Source organism: Lepisosteus oculatus, chromosome 14, assembly GCF_040954835.1.
Source record: "Lepisosteus oculatus isolate fLepOcu1 chromosome 14, fLepOcu1.hap2, whole genome shotgun sequence".
Lineage (NCBI taxonomy): Eukaryota > Metazoa > Chordata > Actinopteri > Semionotiformes > Lepisosteidae > Lepisosteus > Lepisosteus oculatus.
In genome coordinates, this window is record NC_090709.1 from 9,409,746 (window position 1) to 9,435,978 (window position 26,233).

General features: G+C 42.1%; 1 protein-coding gene across 1 annotated transcript; it reads right to left on the minus strand.

The window, feature by feature from the left end:
- LOC102683489 (protein FAM78A-like) lies at positions 1-25,793 on the minus strand. Its single transcript, XM_069198393.1, has 2 exons — positions 25,019-25,793; positions 1-3,642 (listed from the first exon to the last, which is right to left on the minus strand). The coding sequence occupies exons 1-2, from the start codon at positions 25,267-25,269 to the stop codon at positions 3,117-3,119; spliced, it is 777 nt and encodes a 258-aa protein (XP_069054494.1). The 5' UTR covers positions 25,270-25,793; the 3' UTR covers positions 1-3,116.
- Between the last annotated feature and the right edge of the window lie 440 nt (positions 25,794-26,233).

Sequence of the window (26,233 nt, forward strand, 5' to 3'; positions counted from 1 at the left end):
TACTAATCATTTTTCTTTTATTTCTATTCACAGGACAGGAAATGGTGTTCCAGTATACTAGGATTCAGAATATAACATATTTAGATTTTACAGATTACCATGGGACAGACCTCAAAGAGTCAGTGCATTGACAATGGCCAATATATACACTTAATAGGGAGGGCAGATGGTGAATGGAGAAGGGAACCAGACTGATGGTTAACAGATCAGTTATCAGCACAAACATGCTACCATTCACAATATAACCACCAGGTAAAAATATGATTCAAGTGAAGCTGGAAAAACCAGGAACGCCATACAAGTTCAATCCAGTTTGAATCCAAGTAAAGTACGACAATGTATAACATGGTGGGAATCTCTGAAAAGATTATCATCCAATTGATCAAAACTCAGAATACATAATGGAACTTATGACAGTCAGCTAATAACCGCTATTCATAGAAATGAAACTGGACTCATTATGTGCATCACAACATATACTAGGAGCATCCCAAGACCCAGAGTATGAATCAGTACTGATTTTAATTACATCCAGATGGACTAATTTGAAACCTTTTGTATGGACAAATTGAGTCGATGGACAATATTATTTAATTAAATGTATCAATGTTATCCAGAGGAAACACTGAATATAAACAATCTTTCAATCCAACAACCTGTGGATATACAAAATTAAAAATATGTCCAACATTGATGACACCACCAACAGATGGACTTCTTAGGGAATGTTGCATGATGTTAAAATGGTTACTTTAGAGATAACTTATGATTTAGCTATATTGTTGTATTGCAATATAAAAATGTAATCAATTGTAGAAACAAAACCAGTACTTTACAATGGCTGCAACAAAGCATATCTGTTACGACTTGCCCAATGAGGACCTGACACACACCTCTCCGCATTACAGTGCGTAATCAGTAATCAGACACACCCCTACTCCTGGGTACTTTAACCTGCCTCACTCACATCTCCCTGCTCAGTATTTGCTTGAACTTCTCGTGAGATAATTCAGAGTCTTTTGCCATATTGATTGCTTCCTGGTTATTCTAGACTTCTGGTTTGCTTACTCGACTTCGGTTTTGGATCTTGTTTTCGGATTGGTCTTTTGGATTCACTTCCTGTTTTTTTTAACTTGATACTTTTTGACTACGGATTATGGCATCCTGGTTTTCGGCTTCTTGTTTTCTCATCTCCCACATAGGGTCCATCTTTTGTCTTTTGTTTAAAGAAAGTGTAACAATATCCATACTAATTATAGAGTATCAAACTCAAATTGCACCAAGAAGTGCTCGGGAAAAAAAAATTGTTTGGAGATATTGGAGGTCTCTTTGGAAGTTCAAATTTTGCTATAATTTCATGGAAAATTGCAAATACAGAAGCATGTGCTAACTAGGCATATGCTCATCAAGCATTGCAGGGTCTGGGTTTAGCAGCTAATGGAGAAAATTATGTTTTGCATGCTGTAAAGCTTTAGTAGAAATAGTGAATACATTAGGTCAAGGTATATTGAAAAATACAATTATTCATATGAAAATTTTGCTAGAGATCTATTAAATGCAGTCAAAAGTGAATGAATATCAGATTAGGAGTAGTACCTAAATACACTATTGGAAATGTTTAAAAAATTAGGCTTACAATGGTTCATTGTACCGGAACGGAACGTGTTTTCTTTCTTCTTTTTTACAGCATGGAATAAACCTATTACTTGTTCCTTTGCAGCCTACGGATGCTGACGCAGCTACCCACCTGAACTACCCACCTGAATGGTATATCATGTCTGACAGAGAAACCTATATATATATATCTATTGTGACCGGAAAACCACACTTCTGCATACAGTTAACAAATGCTTTCCACATGGGACATTGCCGGACGAACACGGCCTTTGCTCAAATTTAGCCCATGGTGGGAGAACATATACCATGAAGAAAGCAGTGTTCTTGCCCAAATGCAACAGGCTGTTGATAAAGCAATGTCGATAGGTGCGCAGTACCCGTGTTAAGCTGAGGTAGTTGGTGGTTGACTTGATGCGTATGGAAGCACAGATCCTGGGAGCTTCTCACAGTGGCACTACATATAAATATTCATGGTGGAATATAGCACAGTTGGGGTCTGCAATGGCATCTATCTGTATATTTACAGGATCATTACTGAGTATATGTTGCAAATGTCAACTCGATAAATTAAAAAAAAGATCACTAAAACAAAAACTTTACAAATAGCATCAGGTAAAACGAATCATCCATGTATTATATAAGTTGTTCCATTGCACCATTTAATAAAATGTCCAATGAACAAGAGGGGTGTGTGTAGTATTTTGATATCTTTATAGGATTTCTGTGTAAGATTTGCCCTACATGCAAGAATTGCTTGTGCGAAGGACACATACGCTGAACAAGCAGACTGTTGTGTTGCATACATGAAAGTCTGTAGGATGGATCAGCAGTTAGCCCTAAACATATTGATCATAAAATATGTGCTTCTCCAATACCATGTTGGGTACATAGAGGAGATGGTTATAACAGTATAAAAGGATTCTTTTGAACAATGGCAAGCAAATCAGATAGAATTACTCTGTCAGTCTGATCTTGGGGAGGCCTCTTCATTATTAATAAACCTCTTTCAATCCTTCACTGAACTGTGCTGTGCCTCTTTTCTCTACAACAGTACAGTTGGAGTTTCAGGTTCTTTTAGGTACAAAATTACTGCATAGCATAAATACTCAGATCATAGTTTTTTTTAGCTTCTAATGTGACTACTTAATTAGGGGACTTCCTTCTTTATAAATTTTTTCCTGTTTGAAAAAAAGTCTCCCACCCTTCCTATCCCAGGAAACAAGATGTGCAAATTTGTATATACACACACACCTACTGTATATATTCTCATATAATGTTAAAAAAAATGCCTAGCAAAAAATAATACTAGCCATTTTTGCAATGATTTAATTTAAACTGGGCCGGGTATGACTGTGCTAAAGGTAGAATGGTTGCAGTTGTTAAGTCCAGGAGACGTTCATAGCTTTGCCACTTGGGGCATCTTGTTAGATTTTTTAATTCATGTTTCTGATGTAAAAAAAAAGATTGGGGGGGGGGGTTAGTTTCTTCAATATAGTACCCTAGAATTTTGGAGGTGTAACAACCACAGGCTTTCCTTTTTTTGGCCTCCACATCAGGACCTGCGTATCGTTGGCATTGGGCTTCACCATGGCGTTGGGTGGGATGGGCTCTTTCTTGGCCAGGATCTGGGGCTGCTCCTGGGTAGTGGGCTTCAGCAGCTTGGCACGCTGGCCCAGGGGTTTCCTGGGGTCGATCTTGATGTGGAGCTGCATCCTCCACATGATGGTCTTCAGGATGAGGTGCTCTCTGGTGGATTGGTTGATGGCCACCAGCCAGGTGATGAAGCTCTGGTCCCTGTGGATGCTGGTCAGCTGGTGCAGGTTGCTGTTTCTCTTGGGCACGTTCCAGGACACACTGGTGTCGAAATTGTCATCCATGCTGACCTTGATCTCTGTGTTCTTCTTGGTGGGGCCGACGATGGTGCAGGTCTCTGTCGTATTGCCATACCAGGGGTAGTTCACCCCATCAGAGTCACTTATTGCTTGAATTTTACCATCCCTTAAATCAGGGATCTCCCAGCTAGACCTAAAACAAAACACAGCAATTAATTAATTAGCACATCAACATGAAACACAGCAACAGTGCAAGTTTTTGACACTTTCCTCCTTTATAGTAAAACAAGTCTATGGTGGCTTCTACAGCAGTTTTAGCCTTTTTATTTAAAACGATCTAGACAGTTCCTTATCCTGTACTGAAAAAAGCATATTTTTTACATTACCAACATATTCAGGGGAAGAAATGGGACAAGGTCAACAATCACTTATACAAGGAACACCTGGCAAAGAGTCAGATTTGATTAGTAAATATGATTGATTGGCTACTATAATGTTTCTAATTGGGTCATCATTACTTTGAGTTCCTGAGATCATAATGTTGAAGATTCTGATCCCTTATTCTGATCAAAAACTCACACAAACTAAACTCTAGGAAAAATAGTCAAAATGAAGTACTATAGTTAAAAACATTAATGGTGGCTTTGAACCAATTCTTGATGCGCATAACATATAGTAATTCCTGAATTTGTCTAAAATATCCAAGGCTTTTGCACAGCAATGCACATAATTAGAACTAAGGAAAATAATTTCCCAGCAGGAAAATGTGTTCCCATCTAACAAGAAAATATATATATACCTGTTTGACCTGTATTGGCTTTATCTGACAGAAGTCATATTCATTCTTAATATCCCATGCATCTGTTTTTGTTAAAAATAAACAGAGGATCGCACTGGTATCACACAAGTTCTGCATCCTCTTTGGGAAAACTCTGCAGTACCAGTCATTCAGATGTCGCAAGATTTGTTCAGATATGCCCATTAACTTTTTTTTAAATGTAAATCCATCATCTATCCACACATTTTATAACTGCTTCATCCAATTCTGAATAGCAGGGGAGCCTATCCCGGCAAGCAAAATTCACAAGGCACGATACACCTTCGATGGAACACCAGTCCATCACACAGATAAACAATTTTCCCCAGAAGGCAACTAATCCACCAGTATGTCTTTGGACTATGGGAAGAACCCCCCCGTTCATTAGAAGATACAACTCTATATACATAGCACCCTAAGAAGTGAACTCAGAGATGCTGTAATACTAACCACTGCACCACTTAAGAAGTTGTTAATAATAATAAAACATCACTTTATTAACCCTTTACAATTTCTTGCATGAGGAGTTTGTCTTTTCACATACCCCAGCCTGCTCTCCATGAGACACACAGATGGGGAGAGAGCCTGGGGTCAGAGCACAGGGTCAGTCATTTATACAAGGCCCCTGGAGAAGTTGGGGTTAACAGCCTTGCTCAGGGGCCCAACAGCATAAGATTCCTCTGCCGCCGGTGGGATTTGAACCGACAACCTTCCAACCACAAGCGCAGATCCTTAGCCACAGAGCTACCACTCCACCCAATTCTTGCACATTCTGTAATTTTTCCCCCCAAAAAATTAAAATGGCCAATTATGTTCTTTTAAATCCCCCTCTTCAATTTAGATTCTCCATAGTTTAACAGGCCTGCGTTTACAGCAGCTCCTAAAACCAGCACAGGAAAGATGAAACCCAGCAACCTTGCAGGAACCTGTGCTTGTCAGAGTTATCTGCTATTTTTCACTTCACAGGCCCCACAGATACCAATGGAGTCACCACTGCCTGGAGGACTGACACAGCTCTCACAGCTGTTGACAGATTGAAATCTGATGATCCAATGGATGCAGGAGCCTAGACTGAAGGAAATGACCAGCATCATCAGGAAAGCAAGATCATCCTCAGCACCTGGGCCAAGTGTGCAAATACTGTCTAAAAGTAACAAGAGTGCTATGGAGGCTTTTAAGGGTTGTATGGAAAAGAGGCAGATTGGCATGTAGTGGAGGGATGTTTCATACCAAAACAGGAGAATGCCCAGGGCATAGGATAGTTTAGAACTATATCTTTGTTGAATGTGGAAGGAAAGAGCTTTCTGGCAATTGTGGCAAGACGACTTACTGACTACATGCTGCTAAACAAGTACATGGATATACTGTATTAGTGTAGAAAGGAGGCAAAACAAAGGAATGACCTAACGGTACTATGGCTGGACAAATGGATATGGCTTATTACCACATAAATTAGTGCATCTGACAAGTAAGATGTAGAGTGGCAAGTAAGATGATGCCGACACTAAAGGCTGGAGTCCTGCAAGTATCCTGCGAGCATCCTTTGTCCTTGTTTATTTCTTTATTTTTGTTTTTCGTACTGCTAACCGCACATACTGTATGCTCGGTGATTAGATATGACCAACAAACATTAATGGACATAAGATCGAATATTGGCACAGTTAAATCTACACCAGTAATTACTGCCGACTATCTGGACTGAGGTGTCTCACCCGTACCTGTACTGGGAAGAAGACGGCATCGTAGGAAGAGGGGTAAACCAGCAGGCGTTCTGGTAAGATTGAGGCAGCACAACAATCATGCCCCGCTCCCTAGTATACTTCTTGCCAATGTTCAGTCACTTGAAAATAAACTGGATGAACTGAGAGCAAGGCTTGCTGTCCAACAGGACATCAAGAAATCAGAAACCATGGGTAAATGGCGAGATATGTGCCAAACTTCAAGCCAGGACAACCGCTTTCAATTCTGGCGATATGGATAAATACAAAAAAATCACGTTATGACCGCAGGAAAGCTATCAAAATAGCTAAATACAACTACAGAGTAAAATTAGAGTCATATTATCACGGCTGCAACACATGGCCCATGTGGAGTGGTATACGCACCATTACAGACTACAAAACACAACCCAGCTATAACACTCAGCAGTCTGCCTCTCTTCCCGATGAGCTAATTTCGTTCTATGCTCAGTTTGAAGTCAGTAACGCAGATCCAGTCAGGAAGATTCCAGAAATCCAGGGTGAAAACCCACTGATCATATCCAGAGCGGATGTGTGTAAAGTTTTTAAAAAGACCAATCCACACAAAGCTCCTTGCCCTGATGCCATCCCTGGCCGCGTTCTGAAGGCATGTGCAGACCAGCTGGCAGATGTCTTCTCTGACATATTCAATCTCTCCCTAGCTCAGTACATAGTTCCTTCCTGCTTTAAGAAAACCACCATTTTCCCCGTTCCTAAGAAACAGAGTCAGGTGCCTGAATGACTACCGCCCTGTTGCACTCACATCAGTTATAGAGTATTTAATGAAAGTTCGGGAGGAATGAAAGCAGCCGAGCTCATTCGACAAAGCTGCTGCAATTCCCACTTATTCTGACGTAAGCAACCGGTCTCCATATATATATCAAACGTTACCCTCTCTTCTTCCTCGCTCATTTTCTGCATGGTTTGTTTTCGCATAGCTCAAATCCATGCTCCCTTCTTGTGCAAGTGAGAAGTACAAATCTGCTCCTCCAATGAAGACCTTTTCTGCCGTGCAGGGGACTCCCCTACCCCTCTCGTCCAGTCCTCCCCCCCCGCTCCCCTTACCTCCGTCTCCGCTCCCATCATCCGCCGTGCCACATCAGCGCCGCTCATCTCCCAGCCAGTCCTCACAAGATCCAACTCCTCGCCGAAGACTGCGTTCCGCTGTCGTAGCCCCTCTCTCATCACAAACCCAGCCTTCCCGTTCCTCTACGGCAAAGTCTCCAAATAACCCCCGCACATCGGCTCCCCCTTCTCCCGGATCATCTCTCATGATTTCCAACTGGACCATAGCAAGCCTCCAGAGGATACTTTGAAAATATGGCATCCGTTTTAAAAGAAACGCCTCCAAAAAAGCTCTCTTTTCCCTGTACCTAACTGCAGTCTACACAAAACGGAAACCTCGGCTCCACAGCTCCCCCCGGCACTCTCTGATTACATCACCCGCGCCGCTGCCACTCATCCGAATGTGAGGAACCCGAGGCCGCCCGCGCCTCTGCCTGTCGCATCTTCCATCTTGTCTCGATATATCTGTGTCTGCATCTCTTCCCCAACCAATCCATACCTCTGCTGAACAACTGCACCTAGCCTCTTCCTCTCAGCCTCCTTCCCTAAACTCCTTGTTGCCGAGTCTAAGGCCCCAGGCTCACGCCCCTCCCCAACCCTCTTCTTCTCTGTTTAATCTAATTTCTGCACTCTCCTCTGTCTCTACCTCCAGCATCCAACATGGCTCAGGGTCCACCGGCTTGGTGCCTTCGGCCCCTGCCAAAGTCTCCCTCAGCTCAGCCAGCAGGGGGCCCTTACCTTTCCCCACCCCCTGGCGTCCAAGACAACTCGGCAGCTGCCTCCGTCCTTCACGCAGCCTTCGCCCCTGCTTCAATTCCTCCTCAACAGTCTTCGGCTTCCATATCACAAGCCACTGAGCTTCAGGCCCCAGATCTGTCTAACCCCTCCTTTCACAATCTGTTTTCTGCTCTTCTTCCCTCCTCATCTTCTCCCATCCCCGGTGTCCAACACGGCATCAGTCATCCCATGCCTTCGGCCCTGGATTCCAATCTCCCATTTACTAAGGACTTTTCTCTCCGAACAGCCGTTCCTTTCCCAGCTCCTCCTAACGCACTAAAGTTTAGTCCTCCTCCCCATTCACTCCAGCAGCAAATTCCACGAGGTGCGGACGTCAATCTAACTCACCTTCTCTCTTCCTCCACTTACAACTCCGATTCTAGAACAGTCGACTGCGGCACGATTTCTGTTACTCTCAAATCTTCCAACCCTCACTGCTTCAGTCCTTAGAATTTCCGACTTCTGTCTGGCTTTCAGTATTTTTCGCGACATCATGTGCTCCACCTTTCCCGACCGTCGTCAGGAGCTCGACGATTACATGCTCATCATCCTCAATTTATCTGTCCGTTTCGAGGGCCCCCTGTTCTACGATTATCATAAGCAGTTCTCGGCCAAGGCCGCCGCCCACCTACTCCAATGGAATCAGCGCACCTACTGGGGAGCCCTCGACACTTTCGCTGGCATCAGAGCTCTTTCCTGGGACTTCTGTTCCTCTGTTCAAATCTTTGCCCAGATACCCATCATGGAATTTTATTGAAGAAGAGCCAGGAGAGGTATTCTCATTCACTCAGTAAGGTCTTTATTCAAATTGCAATTTGGAAAATAGCCATCACCCGTCTGTGTAGAGAAGTGAAAGCTGATACAAAAGCAAGCAGGAAGAGCCCTTGTTTTAAATCTTTTTTAAGCTGATGCAACACTTCAAGGACAGGCAAAGCAGTAATTTTCCATTCCTTATAGGTTTTTGCTTTAAGCAAAGAAGAGCAGTTATTCAAATAGTTTATCATACTCCCTTCTTCAAGCAGCAGAGATAAACATTATTAAAACATCCCATGCCCTTGGTGAGTTGGGTGCTATCACACTTTGTTCTAAGTATCCAGCTGCTTCTGCAGCACAGCTCTGTCTGTAAACAACATTTTTAGGATAAAACACCTTTTCTCAGTAACTTTCCATTACATATCGTCTGCAAGCTTAACCCCAACTCCACCCCTTCTCCCCCACAGCATCAATTTTCCCGAAAGGTCTTCTTCAAACCTTCTCGGTCCAAAGACCTTCGCAGTCGCCTCATCGTAATGATCGGAGGCCATCTGCAACAACTTTAATTCCTCGACATGTACCTCTTCCCTCTGTCGTTTCCTTCACATTTGCAGCTTCTGCGGCAAAGCTCATGTTCGCTCTGCCTGCCCCCGCCGGCCATTCCACGCTCGCTCCACCTTCAGTGTTCCCAAATGTCTACTGGCTTATCTGTCTACCAAATCGATATCCCCGCTCTTGCTTCCGAACTGCTCTGTCACCTATCCCTCTTCCACTCACATCTTACTCGGATTCTCAACATGTCTGTGCACACTTCCCCCATCTTTTGCAAAAATGTGCAATCTGCCACCGCCGATCCCCAGTCCGTTGATTCCTTGTTAGCATCCGAAGTCGAGAACGGTTTCATGATCGGCCCACTTGACTCTCCCCCATTCCCCGCATACCGAATCAATCCCATCAGTATTACGGTCCGTAAGTATTACGGTAAAAAACGCCTTATAATCGACTTGACAGCTCCTCATAACTCCCACGTACCAAGTCTCAATAGCCTTATTCCCAGCTCAGACTTCTCCCTTCACTACGCCTCAATTTACCACACCATTTCTCTCATCAAAATCGCAGGTTCGGGTGCCTGGCTCGCTAAGGCCAACATCTCTAGCGCTTTTAAAGTCATGCCTCTCGACCCAGACTTCTGGCGCCTCTTCGGAGTTTATTGGCGGAACAAGTTCTTCTTTGGAGTCCGCCTTACTTTCAGATGTAGGAGTAGCCCAAAAATTTTCAATACCTTAGCCGAAGCTCTTTGCTGGATTCTCTTGAATAACTATAAGCTTCCTTTTCTCATCCACCTTCTCAACGATTTCCTTACGACGCTTTCCCCACCTGCAAGAGCCTCCTCCACACTTATTTCCGTTTTTAGGAAACTAGGGGTACCTCTCGCCATGGACAAAAAAACCGGCCCCTCTCATACCATCCAATTCCTCGGTATCACCCTCAATTCCATCAATTTTTCCACCTCCCTGCCTCGCGACAAAATTGACAGATGTATATCTCTACCTATTTTTCCGCTAAATTTTGTGCAAAGAGGGAACTTCTCACTCTGCTCGGACATCTCAATTATGCCATGCGTATCATTCATCTCCTACCTTCTCAACCTCTCCTCTTCTGTGTCCTCTTTTTACCACCACTTAGCCTTTCAGATGACTGCAAATCCAAGCTCAGGCTTTGGCAGCTGTTCTTGGCCAACTGGAATGGCATATCTCTCTTCTACGATGACCTCCTCTCTGATCCCGAGGATAACCAGCTTTTCACAGACACAGTCCCCTCAGTTGGTTTTGGAGGCTATTACCAAGGCCAATGGTTTGCAGCTCCTTGGCCTCCCGAATTCTCTTCAATCCCTCTCGCCGACCAGTCACCGGCCTTGTTCGAAATATTTCCAATTGTCATTGCCGCTTTTCTTTGGGGCCACAATTGGAAACAAAAATCCATCCTCATCCAGTCAGACAACTGCGCAGTAGTTCATATAATCAACAAAGGAAGTTCTTCATCCCAATCTATCATGAAATTTCTCCGCCGCCTTAAATGGATTTCTCTCACACATCAATTCATCCTCGTAGCAGCTCATATTCCAGGCCACCTTAATGAGATTGCTGACACTCTCTCTCGCTTTCAGTTTCAGAAATTCAGGAACTTGGCACCAGATGCAAGACCGAACCCGTGCACAGTACCTCCCTATTCAGAACTCACGTTCCTCTGAATCATCCTTTTCATCACTATCTTCAGCTGGCCCAGCAAACTATCCTCTCAGGGATTGACCCTCGAACTCTCAATTCTTACTGGACTGCCTGGAAGGGCTTCCAATCCTTCCACCTCTCTGCGAACATAAAATTCCCTTCTTTCAATTATTCTCACCATATCCTTCGTCTGCCATTGTAGAAACTCACTCAAGGTATGAGCATCCACCACCAAAGTATACCTGGGCGGCATCCACTTCTTCCAAAACTCCTTTTCGGCACGACTTGTCCATCCCTTATCCACCCTCAAATTACTCTCCTTCTTAAAGGCTTTCAGTGACTTGAAAAACCACTTCCGGACCAACGCGCACCACTTACCTCAGACATTCTTGAATCTTGCGTCTACGTTCTCAGGTCGGGTTACCACTCACCCTGGGTCGACCGCACTCTTGAATCCTTATTCTTGTTAGCCTTTTTCGGCATCCTAAGATGCTCCGAAATTACCGCCGCTTCCACATCCTTCGATCCTTCTTCTAAACCCTGCTTATCTGACATCTCAATCTTATCTTACAATACATTGACCTTCTATCTCAAGAAAAGCAACTCAGGTCCGGCACTCTCATTTATTATTTCAAACTCTGTTCATACGTAAGCCCATACGAGCCTCTATCTCATTACGCGCATCTTCGCACCTCTGCCGGAGCTTTGCCTACTGACCCTCTGTTCGTAAACGAGATGGGCCGTATCATGACTGGTGTCTCTCTCACCTCCACGACATCCTTCTAACCGCCGGATACCCCCCTGAACAATTCTCCGGCCACTCCTTCAGATCAGGGGCCACGTCCTCTGCCGCTCGCCAAGGCATACCCAAGTATCTCATCAAGCAACTCGGCCGCTGGTCCTCCGAGGCTTATCACGCATACATTGAAACTAACCCTGGTATCCTCAAGCAGGCACTTTCTCTCCTCGGCAGAGTTAGTTCAATAATCATTGCTTTTCTGCACTGGTGACTGGGGGTCCCACTTGGTTCTTTTGGGGGTCCTATCCTCCCCGTCCAATGGCCGGGAGGTTGGCCTTCAGCCAAGCGGGTTATGCCAAGTCTTCACATCCCAATAAACGATTCTAATTTCTCCCAATCGGGTGCTGTCATTCCTCGTGAAATCATGAAGTGCCTTGAGCGGTTGGTCAAAGCATTCATCACCTCTCACTGCCTGATATCCTAGACCCACTAGGATTTGCGTATCGCCAGAACAGGTCAACAGAGGATGCTATAGCCACTGCCCTCCATACTGCCCTCTCACACCTGGTTAAGAAAGGAACATGTGAGAATACAGTTTGCCAATTACAACTCAGCATTCAATACCATAGTGCCCTCAAAGCTTGTCATCAAGCTCCAGGACCTGGGACTGAACACCTCCCTTTGTAATTGGATCCTGGACTTTTTGATGTCCGCAGATGGTGAGGGTGGGCACCAACATACATTTCTGAATTTCTGCATAAATCTGACCTAAAATGTGATCAGATCTTCATCCAAGTTATAAAAAATATATAAAGAGAACCCAATGAAACAAATAACACAAAAGGATATACTTTTTCATTCATTTAATGATCAAAATGATCCAACATTAAATGTCTGTTGGAAAAAGTGTGTGAACCTGTTTTTTATGCTTTACATAAATTTACAAATGTATGCAGAAATTCAGAAAATTCTAAAGGGTTCACAAACATTCTAGCACTTCTGTATGCTCTAGCCAGACTCCAAAAACTGGAACCTCCCCATGGCTGTGTGCTTAGCCCTCTCCTCTACTCCTTATTTACTCATGATTGTGATGCCAGGCATAACTCAAACTCCATTACTCAGTTTGTGGATGATACAACAGTCATCAGCCTGATCACAGATGGTGAAGAGTCTGCGTACAGAGAGGAGGTTGAAACCCTGACAGCATGGTGCCAGGAGAACCACCTCTCTCTGAACATCAGAGAGACTAAGAAGATGATTGTGGATTATAGTAACCACCAGGGAGATCACATACCTATTTATATCAATGGAACTGCAGTGCAGAGGGTCAGCAGTTTTAAGTTTCTGGGAGTTAACATCACTGAGGACTTAACCTGGACCCACCACACCAGCATCGTGGTCAAAACAGCACAGCAGCGCCTATTCTTTCTCCGCAGGCTAAGGAAGTTCAGCATGCCATCACATATCTAGGCCAGCTTCTACAGGTGCACTATTGAGAGTATCCTGACTGGCAGGCTGCATCACTGCCTGGTATGGGAACTGCTCCGCCTGGGATCACAAAGTACTGCAGAGGGTGGTGAAGTCAGTGCAGCTCATAACCGGCTGTGAGCTACCAAAACAGCCAGGATATCTACTCAGCGAGATGTCTTCAGAAGGCCAGGTCCATTCTCAAGGACCCAATCATCCTAGTAGCAAAGCATTCAGTCAAAGTCCAACAGATTACGCAACAGTGTCTAATTCCAGTCAATAAGACTGCTAAATAGCCAACCTGCAGCTCCTTCAGCAAATCACTGTAATGGCTACATGGACATACAGTTTTTATTTATTTCTTTGTATTCAACGTACTGCACTGCTTGGACATAATGTATTGCACCCTGGACACATAGCAGCTCTATTTATATTGAGTTTTGTCAGAGTTCATCTCTTGAACATTGAATACAAGAAAATCCTTATACAGTATACCAAGAAGTGCAGAAAATCGTATAAATGCAATGTGTAGTGTGCACAGTGTCAGTAGTAGTAGTGAGATTGCATATGACTATTTAGAGAAGGTTAAGCCTAACCTTTTACCTGGCAATAAAAAGATTACTGTACAGCAGAACACAATTGTGTACATCTTTACAGTAAGCACTGATTGAATATGTACTGTAGCAGCATTTCCTTTTTTATTACAGGTACATAAAAACAAAAGATTAAATATGTGTCTCTTTGTTTTTGCGTCTCCTTCTTTCTCATTTCTCTCAATCCCTTCCCTGTCACTCTTCATTTCATAGACACAAAAGGGTTTCTCCAGAGGGAAATTCGAGTCCAGGCTACTGGTGCTGAATCTATTAAGAACTGTGTGAACAAGTACTCTGCTGGGAAATGTGAAATTTCTGAGAATATTCACATCTTGACGTGTGCCACTGTTTCAGGCGTTTTAATATAGACCTTGTCACTTTCTCCACAGCCATTCTCTAACCTTCATTTGGTACTAATCCAGAAACCATTGCTGAGCTCATTAGATCAGTTTGCATACAGATGCAGCCATTCAAAATGCGTGAGGTATTTCGCGGCATACCCCGGTGGGCGTGTCACAGTATCACGCGGTATGACGCAGTTAACGTGGTGTCACGTGGTAAACTATTCGGCGTCGCCTTGTAAACCCGCCAGGGGGAGCTTAACCTCTCATGTACAGCATTTGAGCCTTTAATTTTGAACTGTGTATTACAGCATGTTAATCATCAGTCATTAAAATGTTGGTATATTTTATGAAAGCAAGATTGCTCAGTTGGACAAAAGTACACAACCTACCTTTATCAGAAATATTTATGCATCAAAGCCTTTACTGAAGATATTACTAATAGTATTAATAATGGATGACTTTGGACAAGCTGTATACTCAAAGTATAATTTCTTTAGCATATTTGTACAAGCACTTGGAATCTGTCCAAGCCATACTTTGTCAGGCATTTTGTTTTACTTCAACGGGCATAAAAACTTCCTTGCTTTTAACAGGGCGTTTCATAATTTCTAACTACGAAAATGATTTAAAATGCGACACCTATCATTCAACTAGAGCTTAAAATATCACAAGGAAAAATACACACCGGTATTCCATTTCTCCCTAAACATTATAAGCTTCGAAGTCTTTAACTAACGTGATACCGGAGTCAACAAGCATACTTTTAGAATTTGATTAAAAGGGAATATAATATGGAATCGCGTATCTCAAGAATTTAATAACGGTATGATTATATCCGTGTACTGCGGCAGGGCTGTGTAGGGCTGTTTCGCCTGCCTGCTCATGCGAGCTGTCTTGTAGCCTACTGGTCTAGGTGCGTGACTACCAACTGGCAGGTTGTGTGTTCGAATCTAGCTGGTGCTGGACCTTCCAGTTTTATTTCTATCTATTTATATATTTATAATCATACCGTTAAGACTTCAAGACTTCGAAGCTTACAATGTTTAGGGAGAAATGGAATAATGGTGTGTATTTTTTTCTTTAAAGTACCAAGACCAGCTATATACTGTATGTTTATGTTCCAAAATTAATATCGTTTATGGCTTTCACACGCGTTACAGTATGCTCCTATTCTTTTTATGTTCAGCTACTAAGATTTCCCTTCAGTGGTCAAATTCAATATCTACAACGGGCACAGTAAAGACGTTTACTGTAAGTCTTTCTACGACAGACCAACGGACCACGAGTGCCCCTGTCGGTCAACCAATCACGTACTGCGGTGCCGCGCGTCATCTTGCGTCATACTGAGCGACGTCACCTGCGGTACGTGTCTGTAACGCGCACTTTGAATGGCTGCATCTGTACATCTCATTCTAGCTGACCATGGCTGTGTCATGGCATAGGAAGAATGCAATTAGTTTTGATTAAGAAACTAAACATCAGATAATACTAGGCTGGGCAAACGTTCCAAGGTCAAATTCTTCCAGCACGGGGGTACATTTAAAGCGGAGACGACGGCACCGAAATTTTTTGGCGCGCCTTCTCTTTAAAGCCCTGGCCAAATATGAAGACAGTACGTACAGTTATAATTCAAACGGAATTAAAAACTACACATCCCAGTTACCATGGTGGTGCTTGTGATCATTGCGTTTAACCAACGAAACAGGGCGAAAAATCAGTCACATGACTTTGGGGCAGAGTTTCGAAAGCTTAACCTATCAGCAACAAAGCGAAATTTACACGATAGGCTACCTCAAACTGTCAGTTACACGACTGTGTATGTCGCTTAAGCCACTCCTATTTGGCATTTTAGTTATGGAGGCGAGAAGACGCCCCCCCCCTCCCCCTCTGGGTCCGTGATTTGCCGCCATCTTTAACTGTTCCGTGTCCGAGCCGTAGTAGCTACGCGTACGAAATAAAGTTCATCCCAGCTATAAAACATACAGTGCCTTGCGAAAGTATTCGGCCCCCTTGAACTTTTCAAACTTTTGCCACATTTCAGGCTTCAAACATAAAGATATAAATTTTTTATTTTATGTGAAGAATCACCAACAAGTGGGACACAATTGTGAAGTGGAACGAAATCTATTGGATTTTTGAAACTTTTTTAACTAATAAAAAAATGAAAAGTGGGGCGTGCAAAATTATTCGGCCCCTTTACTTTCAGTGCAGCAAACTCACTCCAGAAGTTCAGCGAGGATCTCTGAATGATCCAATGTTGTCCTAAATGACTGATGGTGATAAATAGAATCCACCTGTGTGTAATCAAGTCTCTGTATAAATGCACCTGCTCTGTGATAGTCTCAAGGTTCTGTTGAAAGCGCAGAGAGCATCATGAAGACCAAGGAACACACCAGGCAGGTCCGTAATACTGTTGTGGAGAAGTTTAAAGCCGGATTTGGATACAAAAAGATTTCCCAAGCTTCAAACATCCCAAGGAGCACTGTGCAAGCGATCATCTTGAAATGGAAGGAGTATCAGACCACTGCAAATCTACCAAGACCTGGCCGTCCCTCTAAACTTTCAGCTCAGACAAGGAGAAGACTGATCAGAGATGCAGCCAAGAGGCCCATGATCACTCTGGATGAACTGCAGAGAACTACAGCTGAGGTGGGAGAGTCTGTCCATAGGACAACAATCAGTCTTACACTGCACAAATCTGGCCTTTATGGAAGAGTGGCAAGAAGAAAGCCATTTCTCAAAGATATCCATAAAAAGTCTCGTCTAAAGTTTGCCACAAGCCACCTGGGAGACACCCCAAACATGTGGAAGAAGGTGCTCTGGTCAGATGAAACCAAAATCGAACTTTTTGGCCACAATGCAAAACGATATGTTTGGCGTAAAAGCAACACAGCTCATCACCCTCAACACACCATCCCCACTGTCAAACATGGTGGTGGCAGCATCATGGTTTGGGCCTGCTTTTCTTCAGCAGGGACAGGGAAGATGGTTACAATTGAGGGGAAGATGGATGCAGCCAAATACAGGACCATTCTGGATGAAAACCTGTTGGAGTCTGCAAAAGACCTGAGACTGGGACGGAGATTTATCTTCCAACAAGACAATGATCCCAAACATACAGCAAAATCTACAAAGGAATGGTTCACAAATAAACGTATCCAGGTGTTTGAATGGCCAAGTCAAAGTCCAGACCTGAATCCAATCGAGGATCTGTGGAAAGAGCTGAAAACTGCTGTTCACAAACGCTCTCCATCCAACCTCACTGAGCTCGAGCTGTTTTGCAAGGAAGAATGGACAAGAATTTCAGTCTCTCGATGTGCAAAACTGATAGAGACATACCCCAAGCGACTTGCAGCTGTAATCGCAGCAAAAGGTGGCTCTACAAAGTATTAACGCAAGGGGGCCGAATAATTTTGCACGCCCCACTTTTCATTTTTTTATTAGTTAAAAAAGTTTCAAAAATCCAATAGATTTCGTTCCACTTCACAATTGTGTCCCACTTGTTGGTGATTCTTCACATAAAATAAAAAAATTATATCTTTATGTTTGAAGCCTGAAATATGGCAAAAGGTTGAAAAGTTCAAGGGGGCCGAATACTTTCGCAAGGCACTGTATATATTTTTGTGGTAAGAGGGAGCAAAACATCAGTATTTACTGCTATTAATTACTGTACGATTTATAGTTGAAATCTGAGCCTAAATATAAAGTTAAAATCTCGACAAAGCAATGTAGGAAATACAGAGAAAATAAGTCCTTTCTGACATCTAAAATCAGTTTCGATCAAGGTCTCTAAAACGAACAAGAAAAAGAGGATTTTCGGAGGGCAATTACGCTGTGTTTATATAGAATAAGTGATTTATGAACAATCTAATTTCTTGTTCGTTTAAAACTGAAATGTCAGCTGCAAAAGATCGCACCAGAAACAGCACTCTCTCTGCCTGTCACAGACGTTCAGGAAAGGGTGAATGAAGTCATGTCAAGTACAATAATTCGGTGATCAATAATAACAGTTGTAGGACAAAAAACAAAAGATAGTGAAAACTTAAGCTTTTTAAGGCTAAAACTCAAATTCATTCTACAAATTAAGGCAAATGAAAATTCAGGACGTTAAAGTGCTAGAGGTGTAAAAACTACAAAAATGCACATGAGCAAAAAGTTTTAGAAATGGAGGAGATATTGCTTTGAAATAAGCAAACAGAAAAAAAGCCATGACTATAGTGCAGAAGAGGGATGCAGGAACACTTGCTTAGATATACAAAAAAATCACAAAAAGGTGTATGTTACAAAAGAACATGCAAACATGTTCATCATGTACATGAACATGTACATCAATTTCCCTTCGCGATCAATAGTTTTATCTATAAACATGAAACAGAGTGAGGAATCAGAAAATTAGCATGCATAAAAAACAGCAAAACTGTCAGCCCTAAATGAATTAATAGCAACCATGGTTTCATGGAGGGCTTCTCAGATAGTTGGGCATTCAGGTAGATTGCCAGGTGAAAGGATTTGTAAACATATTTTGTTAAAGCAAGTCAGTTTTTTTCCCACAACACATAAAATAAATTTTTCCAAGAAAGTTTAGCCTTTGTCACTAATGAAACCACTAAATAAAGACATAAATATAGAAATCTTAAGATTTTTTTTATTCAATGTTGGTAGCAGGATGAACTGTCAGGTTGAGCTAAGTGTATATTTTGTCGCAGAGTTGCTGCAAGATGTTAACAGTGAAAAAAGGTATTTAGAAATGAGTTATTTCAAGAAGAAAATTTTCAGAATAATTGCAAATCTAGCAGGATAGAGAAAGCACATAAAACAGGCAGTTAGATTGATCAGATTAGTATGAAAAGTCATTTAGCAAAGGGAATGAGAAGAGTGACAAACTAGTATACTTTAGATCTTTTTTTCTGAACCAGGGAAAATCTGATCATGTTTCTCTATAACAATAATAAAAAACTTTATTTTATATACCACCTTTAAAAGTGGCATCTCAAAGCAATACAGTAGATGTAAAAACAGATAAAAGGACCACAGATTACAAAGTAAAGGGTACGTGACTGATATCACTGGGAATACAAATTGAGAGCTCTGGGGTGCAGCTAGAGAAGACCCTGTCACCCACAGAATGTAGATGTTCTTGAGGACAGCTAGAAGACCAGAGTCAGATGGACAAAAGTGGTGAGTAGACAGATAATAAGCCATATACTGTAAGTACTGAATGAGGATGAGGATTTTGAAGTTGACTCGAAACCTGATAGGTAACCAGTGCAAGGACTTGAAAACAGGTGTAATGCATCCCTGATAGGATTCTCGCTGTCATATTCTGAACATATTGAAGATTGCTCAGTGTGGATTTAATTTCCCCAGTGAACAGGATGTGCATTTATTAATTCTAGAAATTCAGTGCCTTTACTTCCATCCATTTCTAATCTCTTTATCCAGTACAGAGGATTTGGAGCCTATCCCAGTAAGCAACGGACACAAGGCAGAATACACCCTGGACATAGCGCCAGTCCATCACAGGACAGACAGACACAAACACACACAGACCAGGGCCAGTTTTCCCATAAACCAATTAACTTACCAGTATGTTTTGGAGTGCGAGAGGGAGTCATATCACACATATGGAGAAAAACCATGTAACCCAGAGAGAACATGCAAACCCCACACACACAGGATGGCAGGAATTGAACCTAGGACCCCAGTGCTGCAAGATAGCAATGCTAACCACTTCGCCACCATTATAAATGGATGGATATCTTAGTTATCTTTCTAGTTCACAGGTTTGCATGCATAATTTAATTTTGAAAGCCACTGAGACATCAGGCACTACTGTTGTATTTATGAAAAAGAAACAAAACAAAAAGCATACTAACAACTGTGCCATCCTACTCCTTAGTTAATACATTTTATTATTCATAAACAGTTAACATTGTTAGCAAAATATTTTGAATTATATTTAACCCTATTTTTTCTTTAGTTTCGTATTTAACTTATTATATGATAGTCAGATTTAATGTATATTTGAACAATGAAAATATATTTTTACAAGATGCGGGGGAAAGTGCAATAACTTATTACAGTGCTAAATTTAATATTATTGATTGCTAATAGTTTATGCTAACACCTTTCTTAATTAGATGTATTTAAAACAGTGAACTAAGTGTAACATACCATTCAGAAATACAATCGAGAATAGTTTTGTGGTGTTTGTATGGATGAAACGTTTCTAAAATGTGTAACACAATTAAAGACGATTAAAATCTGTAATCTTTCCACTTGTAATGTCATTAGACAGAACAACAAGTTTCTGCTTTGTCTAAGGATGGTATCAAAAAGTAGTCTAAGTGGTGAGAAAGCTGTGCTTAATGATAATTAAGTGACTTAAAAGTAAAAAGAGATGGTTCATATTGCTTGATTATTTTAAAAACTAAGTTATAAGTGCAGACGCGATTGGTGCCATAAGCGCTCCAGGCAGCAGAACGTTCGTTCTGTACTGCGGAGCTCCGCGCCTCCTCCCTCTCTCGGTGCCGCGCCCCTCTCTGACGGAGCGCAGTGGGCGGTACGCTGTTTTCAGAGCCTCTGATTGGGAAAAAAAGACCTGCTGATCAGTTTCACACACCAGGAAGAGAAAAGAATGGGATTTTTTCTCTTCGAAACGTGTGTTGTCTTTATGAAATTCGTGTATTTTGAACATTTAATTAAGAAGTAAAAACCTTACACCGTACACAAAGATTCTGAGCTGATCACGAGGAAGAAAAATCACCCATTTTTCGCGCATAAAAAGTGGTTTTTAACTCTCGAAACCCGTTTTTATAGGTTTTAAAGTCGTGCGATGTCTAAGTTAAGCAGGAACACATCATTATATCTCATTTTTTATTTCTTTTAAAAAAAAATAAAATCGTTTGCCCAGCCTAATAATACCTTATTTTTTCCCCCTAAATAATACCAGTTTTGAACATGTTTTGATAGGTCCACTTCACAGTCATTAGAGTTCAGTTATTTGTCCTTCAAACACAACCAGAACGTGTTCCAGTCATGTAGCTACAGTAGTTCCTGGCTAAAGATCATGATTTAAATAAAGGCAAACATTCACAGGCAAATATGAATGGTGAAAGAACAGCAGTTATAAAAATAACAGCACACTTAGGATTAATATTGATTTCTACCTGTTAGTGATCCCTTAGACAGTTCACTGAGGATATCAAATACCTGATAATCTGATACTCTTGAGCAAAGCAAGAGGTACTGGAAGTTACTGAGGAAAGAAAGCTTTCAAAAATAAAAACAGATACAAATAAATCCAGTCATTTATCATGTGTAAAAATATATTAGAATGCAACTCTATACTTCCATTATATATACTGTATGTATAAATATTGCATAGTATGAACATGCTAAATGCTAATTAAACCTCACTTATACTGATTATACTGATAGTTACACTAAATCTAAAAGTGAAACCAAAACCATCTTGACACATGAAACTTTGCTTTTTAATTTAGGACATAGCAAAAGAAATGTGCACCACTTGTGAATTAGCCGATAACACAAGAACACTGCAATAACTCTAGTAGCACTGCCAGCTTGGGGTTCTAGGGGCGCTGTGCTGTGCTGTGCTGGAAGTTTGGAAGAAGGTTATACAAACAGTGAAGCTGGGCTCTTCCATACTGAGCCATGTTAACATTAACCTCACAGTTAAGACTAAATACAGGGCTGCAAGTACTATCCACTAGACCTAGATTTCAGGGAAGTGGGGGAGACAGTGCAGAGAGTCCAAGGCAGGACACGCCCCGGACAGGACGCCAGTCCATCACAGCGCAGACAGACACAAACACACACACTCACACCAGTGCCAATCTTCCCAGAGGCCAATTTATCAACCAGCATGTCTTTGTACTGTGGGAGCAAACCCATGTGAACATGGGGAGAACATACAAACTCCACACAGACAGCACCCCAGGAACTGAACCTTAGCCCCTGGAGTCCACCATGCTGCCCTGGATTTGATCATTCTGCTTTATTTCTGTGTACAATTTATATTACAATTGTAATAATAATAATAATAATAATAATAGCTTACACTTATATAGCCCTTTTCTGGACAATCCACTCAAAGCACTTTACATGTAATGGGGACTCCCCTACACCACAACCAATGTGCAGCATCCACCTAGTGCGCCAGAACGCTCACCACACATCAGCTATTAGTGGGGAGGAGAGCAGAGTAATGTAGCCAATTCATAGAGGGGGATTATTAGGAGGCCATGATTGGTAAGAGCCAATGGTAGATTTGGCCAGGACGTCGGGGTTACACCCCTACTCTTTTCGAGAAATGCCCTGGGATTTTTAATGACCACAGAGAGTCAGGACCTCGGTTTTACGGCTCATCCGAAGGACGGCGCCTGTTTACAGTATAGTGTCCTCGCCCCTATACTGGGGCATTAGGACCCACATGGACCACTGGGTGAGCACCCCCTGCTGGCCCCACTAACACCTCTTCCAGCAGCAACCTTATTTTTTCCCAGGAGGTCTCCCATCCAAAAGTAAACATTCTAAATGTGGTGCCTGGTTACTTTTCCCTCGCTACTTGTTCAATCACCCTGCTCATTAACAGAACCTTCATTACATTATACCCTTTTTCTCCCAAACAGCCACCAGTTAATAATCTACCTCAAAGGAGGAAAGCAGCTCTTGGGTGACCAAATACTTGGGTGTAATTTTTTATACATAGGCCTTGCTTGACATGGTCAAATTTCTGCCAGCACAGGCAAATTACAAGAAGGAAAAAATAATAATGTATTTTAATGTATTTGTTATAAGTTGAATGGCTGACTATCCCGTGACTGCAAATACTGGTTGTCATCAGAAATGCTTAGCATCAAAGAAGGAAAACATGTCAAACAAGAGGCGGAGCTGTAAACCAGGACAACCTATTACTGCTTTTGTGGAACAGCTAACATGTTGAGCGTTTCTGAGGCTCTGGATTTGTAGATACAGTGACTTCCTCGCACTTTCCCACTGAACACCAGTGAACCACTATGGATAGTGTCACTGAAACACCTGTCAGTAATGCTGGGCTGTGTCTTTTCTGGTTTATATTCTGTTTTATCCTTAGCAGAGAGCCAGAGTCTAACCTGGCAGACAGGATGCATCCCATAATGATGGTGCATCCAAGCCCATGATGAGCCACTAATTTGTCAGAGGGCACTCCCACACGTGGCATGATTTAGAGACGCCAATTAATCTGGACAGCATCATGTCAGCATCATGACTATGGGAGAAAACTGGAGCAGAAGAAAACGTAATATACAGCATGCACTATGCAGACTCCACACAGAAAGCACCTGATGCTGGAATCAAACCAAAGACTCACTTGCTAGCCAGCATTCCCTATAGTATGCTCTCCTAACTCCCTACACGAAATCTCCATTTAAATGAATTGCAATTGTGCAATGGTTAATGGAAATAGGTTGTCAACAAGGATTTCCCAGCTCGCATGCCACTTCTGCCACTGATTCATCCAGTATTTCCCTGAGCTAGTGAACCTCCCTGCACTTCATCATCAGGTATACTTTAGGTATAAACCTAAAAGGTCGCTTCTGTTGATGCTCAACGCACCTTGCTTGCGCGTACTGTTAAACCACACAGGAACACCGGGGAGCATCTTTCTCCGTCACCTTGCAGAAACTAGAAACTTCTGAAGTTTCAAAAGTGGGTAAGAGGGGTTTGAAGTAAGGTAAAGCATAACTGCCTGTTTAATTCACTCCTTACTGTCTACATTCAATCAACATAAGGCACAGACTAATGTTAAGGAACAAGTAATACATTTATTACATGCTGAAAAGAATAATGGAAAAGACGGAAAACACAACGTTTCGGCTGTGAATCTCCTGTTCCAGCCTGAGGAACAGACAGTGAACCTGTCTCTCAATAATAATAATACAGTGTGTGATCTCCTGTCCCAGCCTGAGGAACAGACAGTGAGCCTGTCTCTCAATAATAATAATACAGTGTGTGATCTCCTGTCCCAGCCTGAGGAACAGACAGTGAACCTGTCTCTCAATAATAATAATACAGTGTGTGATCTCCTGTCCCAGCCTGAGGAACAGACAGTGAGCCTGTCTCTCAATAATAATAATACAGTGTGTGATCTCCTGTCCCAGCCTGAGGAATAGTGAGCCTGTCTCTCAATAATAATAATACAGTGTGTGATCTCCTGACCCAGCCTGAGGAACAGACAGTGAGCCTGTCTCTCAATAATAATAATACAGTGTGTGATCTCCTGTCCCAGCCTGAGGAACAGACAGTGAGCCTGTCTCTCAATAATAATAATACAGTGTGTGATCTCCTGTCCCAGGCTGAGGAACAGACAGTGAGCCTGCCTCTCAATAACAATAATACAGTGTGTGACCTCCTGTCCCAGCCTGAGGAACAGACAGTGAGCCTGTCTCTCAATAATAATAATAACAACAATAATAATAATAACAATAATAGTGTGTGATCTCCTGTCACAGCCTGAAGAACAGTGAGCAGTCGTAATAGTTACAGCTTTCCTTATTTAGCTCAGCAGCTTTTATTTCGCCCATGGCAAGAAGCGGAAGCAACTTGTGAAAACAGACTGGGTTTGCTGTGTTCAGCCGGTTTGGTTTCATCGTTTTGTAAAGCCGAAATGTTGTGTTTAATTTATTTTTTCAGCATGGTATAAAAGTATTACTTGTTCCTTTGCACCTTACACATGCTGACGCAGCTACCCTCCTGAACTATTGAATAATGTTATCAGATTTGCGTCTGTTCACCAATTTATACTGGTCAAAAGATTCTGAAACGTTTTTTGTTGATACTGTATACTGTAGCAGGTTGTGCTGAGCATTTTCAGTTTTGTGTTTTTATGCAGTAAAGCACTTCTTAGAGGTTACACAGAAACGTGTTTTTATAGGGCTATATATGTATTTCTTACTGAGGTCTAGTAGATAGCCCTGATAACCCATTGTATATAAATATACTGTAATGTGAACATCAGTTCGCGTGCTAACGCGGTACTTACATTCCTTCCTCCCCGTATTCACTGTAAAACTGCATGTGGTTGCAGGCTTGAATCCAGCCCACAGTCCAGGTCTCCTTAGCAGCGATGGGCGGCACCAGTACCCGGGTCGAAGCTCGGAAATACGGGGTTGTGTATCCCAGAGCAGAGGAGGATTCGTAGATCCTGCTGGGATTTGAGTCTATGATAGAATTCACTTCAAGAACGGCGATGCTTTCATGGAAACTTTTGGGCATACTCTGGATAGAGGCCATTGCATTGAATATCACTAGAATTCACAAGAACGGCAATAGACTCATGGAAAACATGCACAGTCACAGTGATTTTGTCTCGCGTTTTCTGTCAAAGAGAGAAATTATTTTTTTAAAAGAAGGTGCTACGGTCGGTCTTCCTAAACCGAAGGATGGATCCTATGCGGATTCAGTAGACAGAACAGTAACCAGGAAGTTCCTCGGTAGTGAATTCGCAATCCGAAAGACTTGCTCAAAAAAAGGAAAAAAAAAACAGAAGTCCTTTACCGACAAGTCCGAAAGTCACACAAAGCCGCAATCCAAAATAAAAAAAAACAAAATGGGTCCGGAAACAAGAAGACACTCTAAATGAACAGCCAACGGTAAGGGAAGATCAAAAGGTAAACACAATACTAAGCGAGGATAGGTGAGTGGCGCTTAAATGTGTTTAGAGGAGAGGGAGAGGGCAAGAGAGCAAAGCGGTAGGTTAGGTGGTTATCGATGTCTCCGCCTACGTTTTGATCGGGACATCTGGGTCTTAACTGAAGGTCTTCATGGCACATAGCCTAGCGTTATCGCGGTGGTTAGATATCCTGTTGCAGTTTCAATTTTTTAACAGTCTTTAAAAATATCCACTCGCGCCACATGCTCTGTATAAGAAACTTACTGCACGTTTTATTCCAAATCAGTATTTCTATGCTGGGAAGCTAAGGAGGTCCAGCATTTGTATTATTATTATTATTATTATTATTATTATTATTATTATTATTAATAATAATAATAATAATAATAATAATAATAATAATATTCTAGTTATCAGTAGCATGTTTTATAAACTTACAGTTTAGTTTACTTCTCTGAAGCAGGTTTCCGTTTCTTATAGCTTCCTCTGTCCATTGCCGCAGAGAAGAAGAGCGGACATCAGTGCTTTCTGTCCAGTCCCAGATGAGTTCAAGTTCGCCCTCAACAGAGTTACACCGAGAGCTGC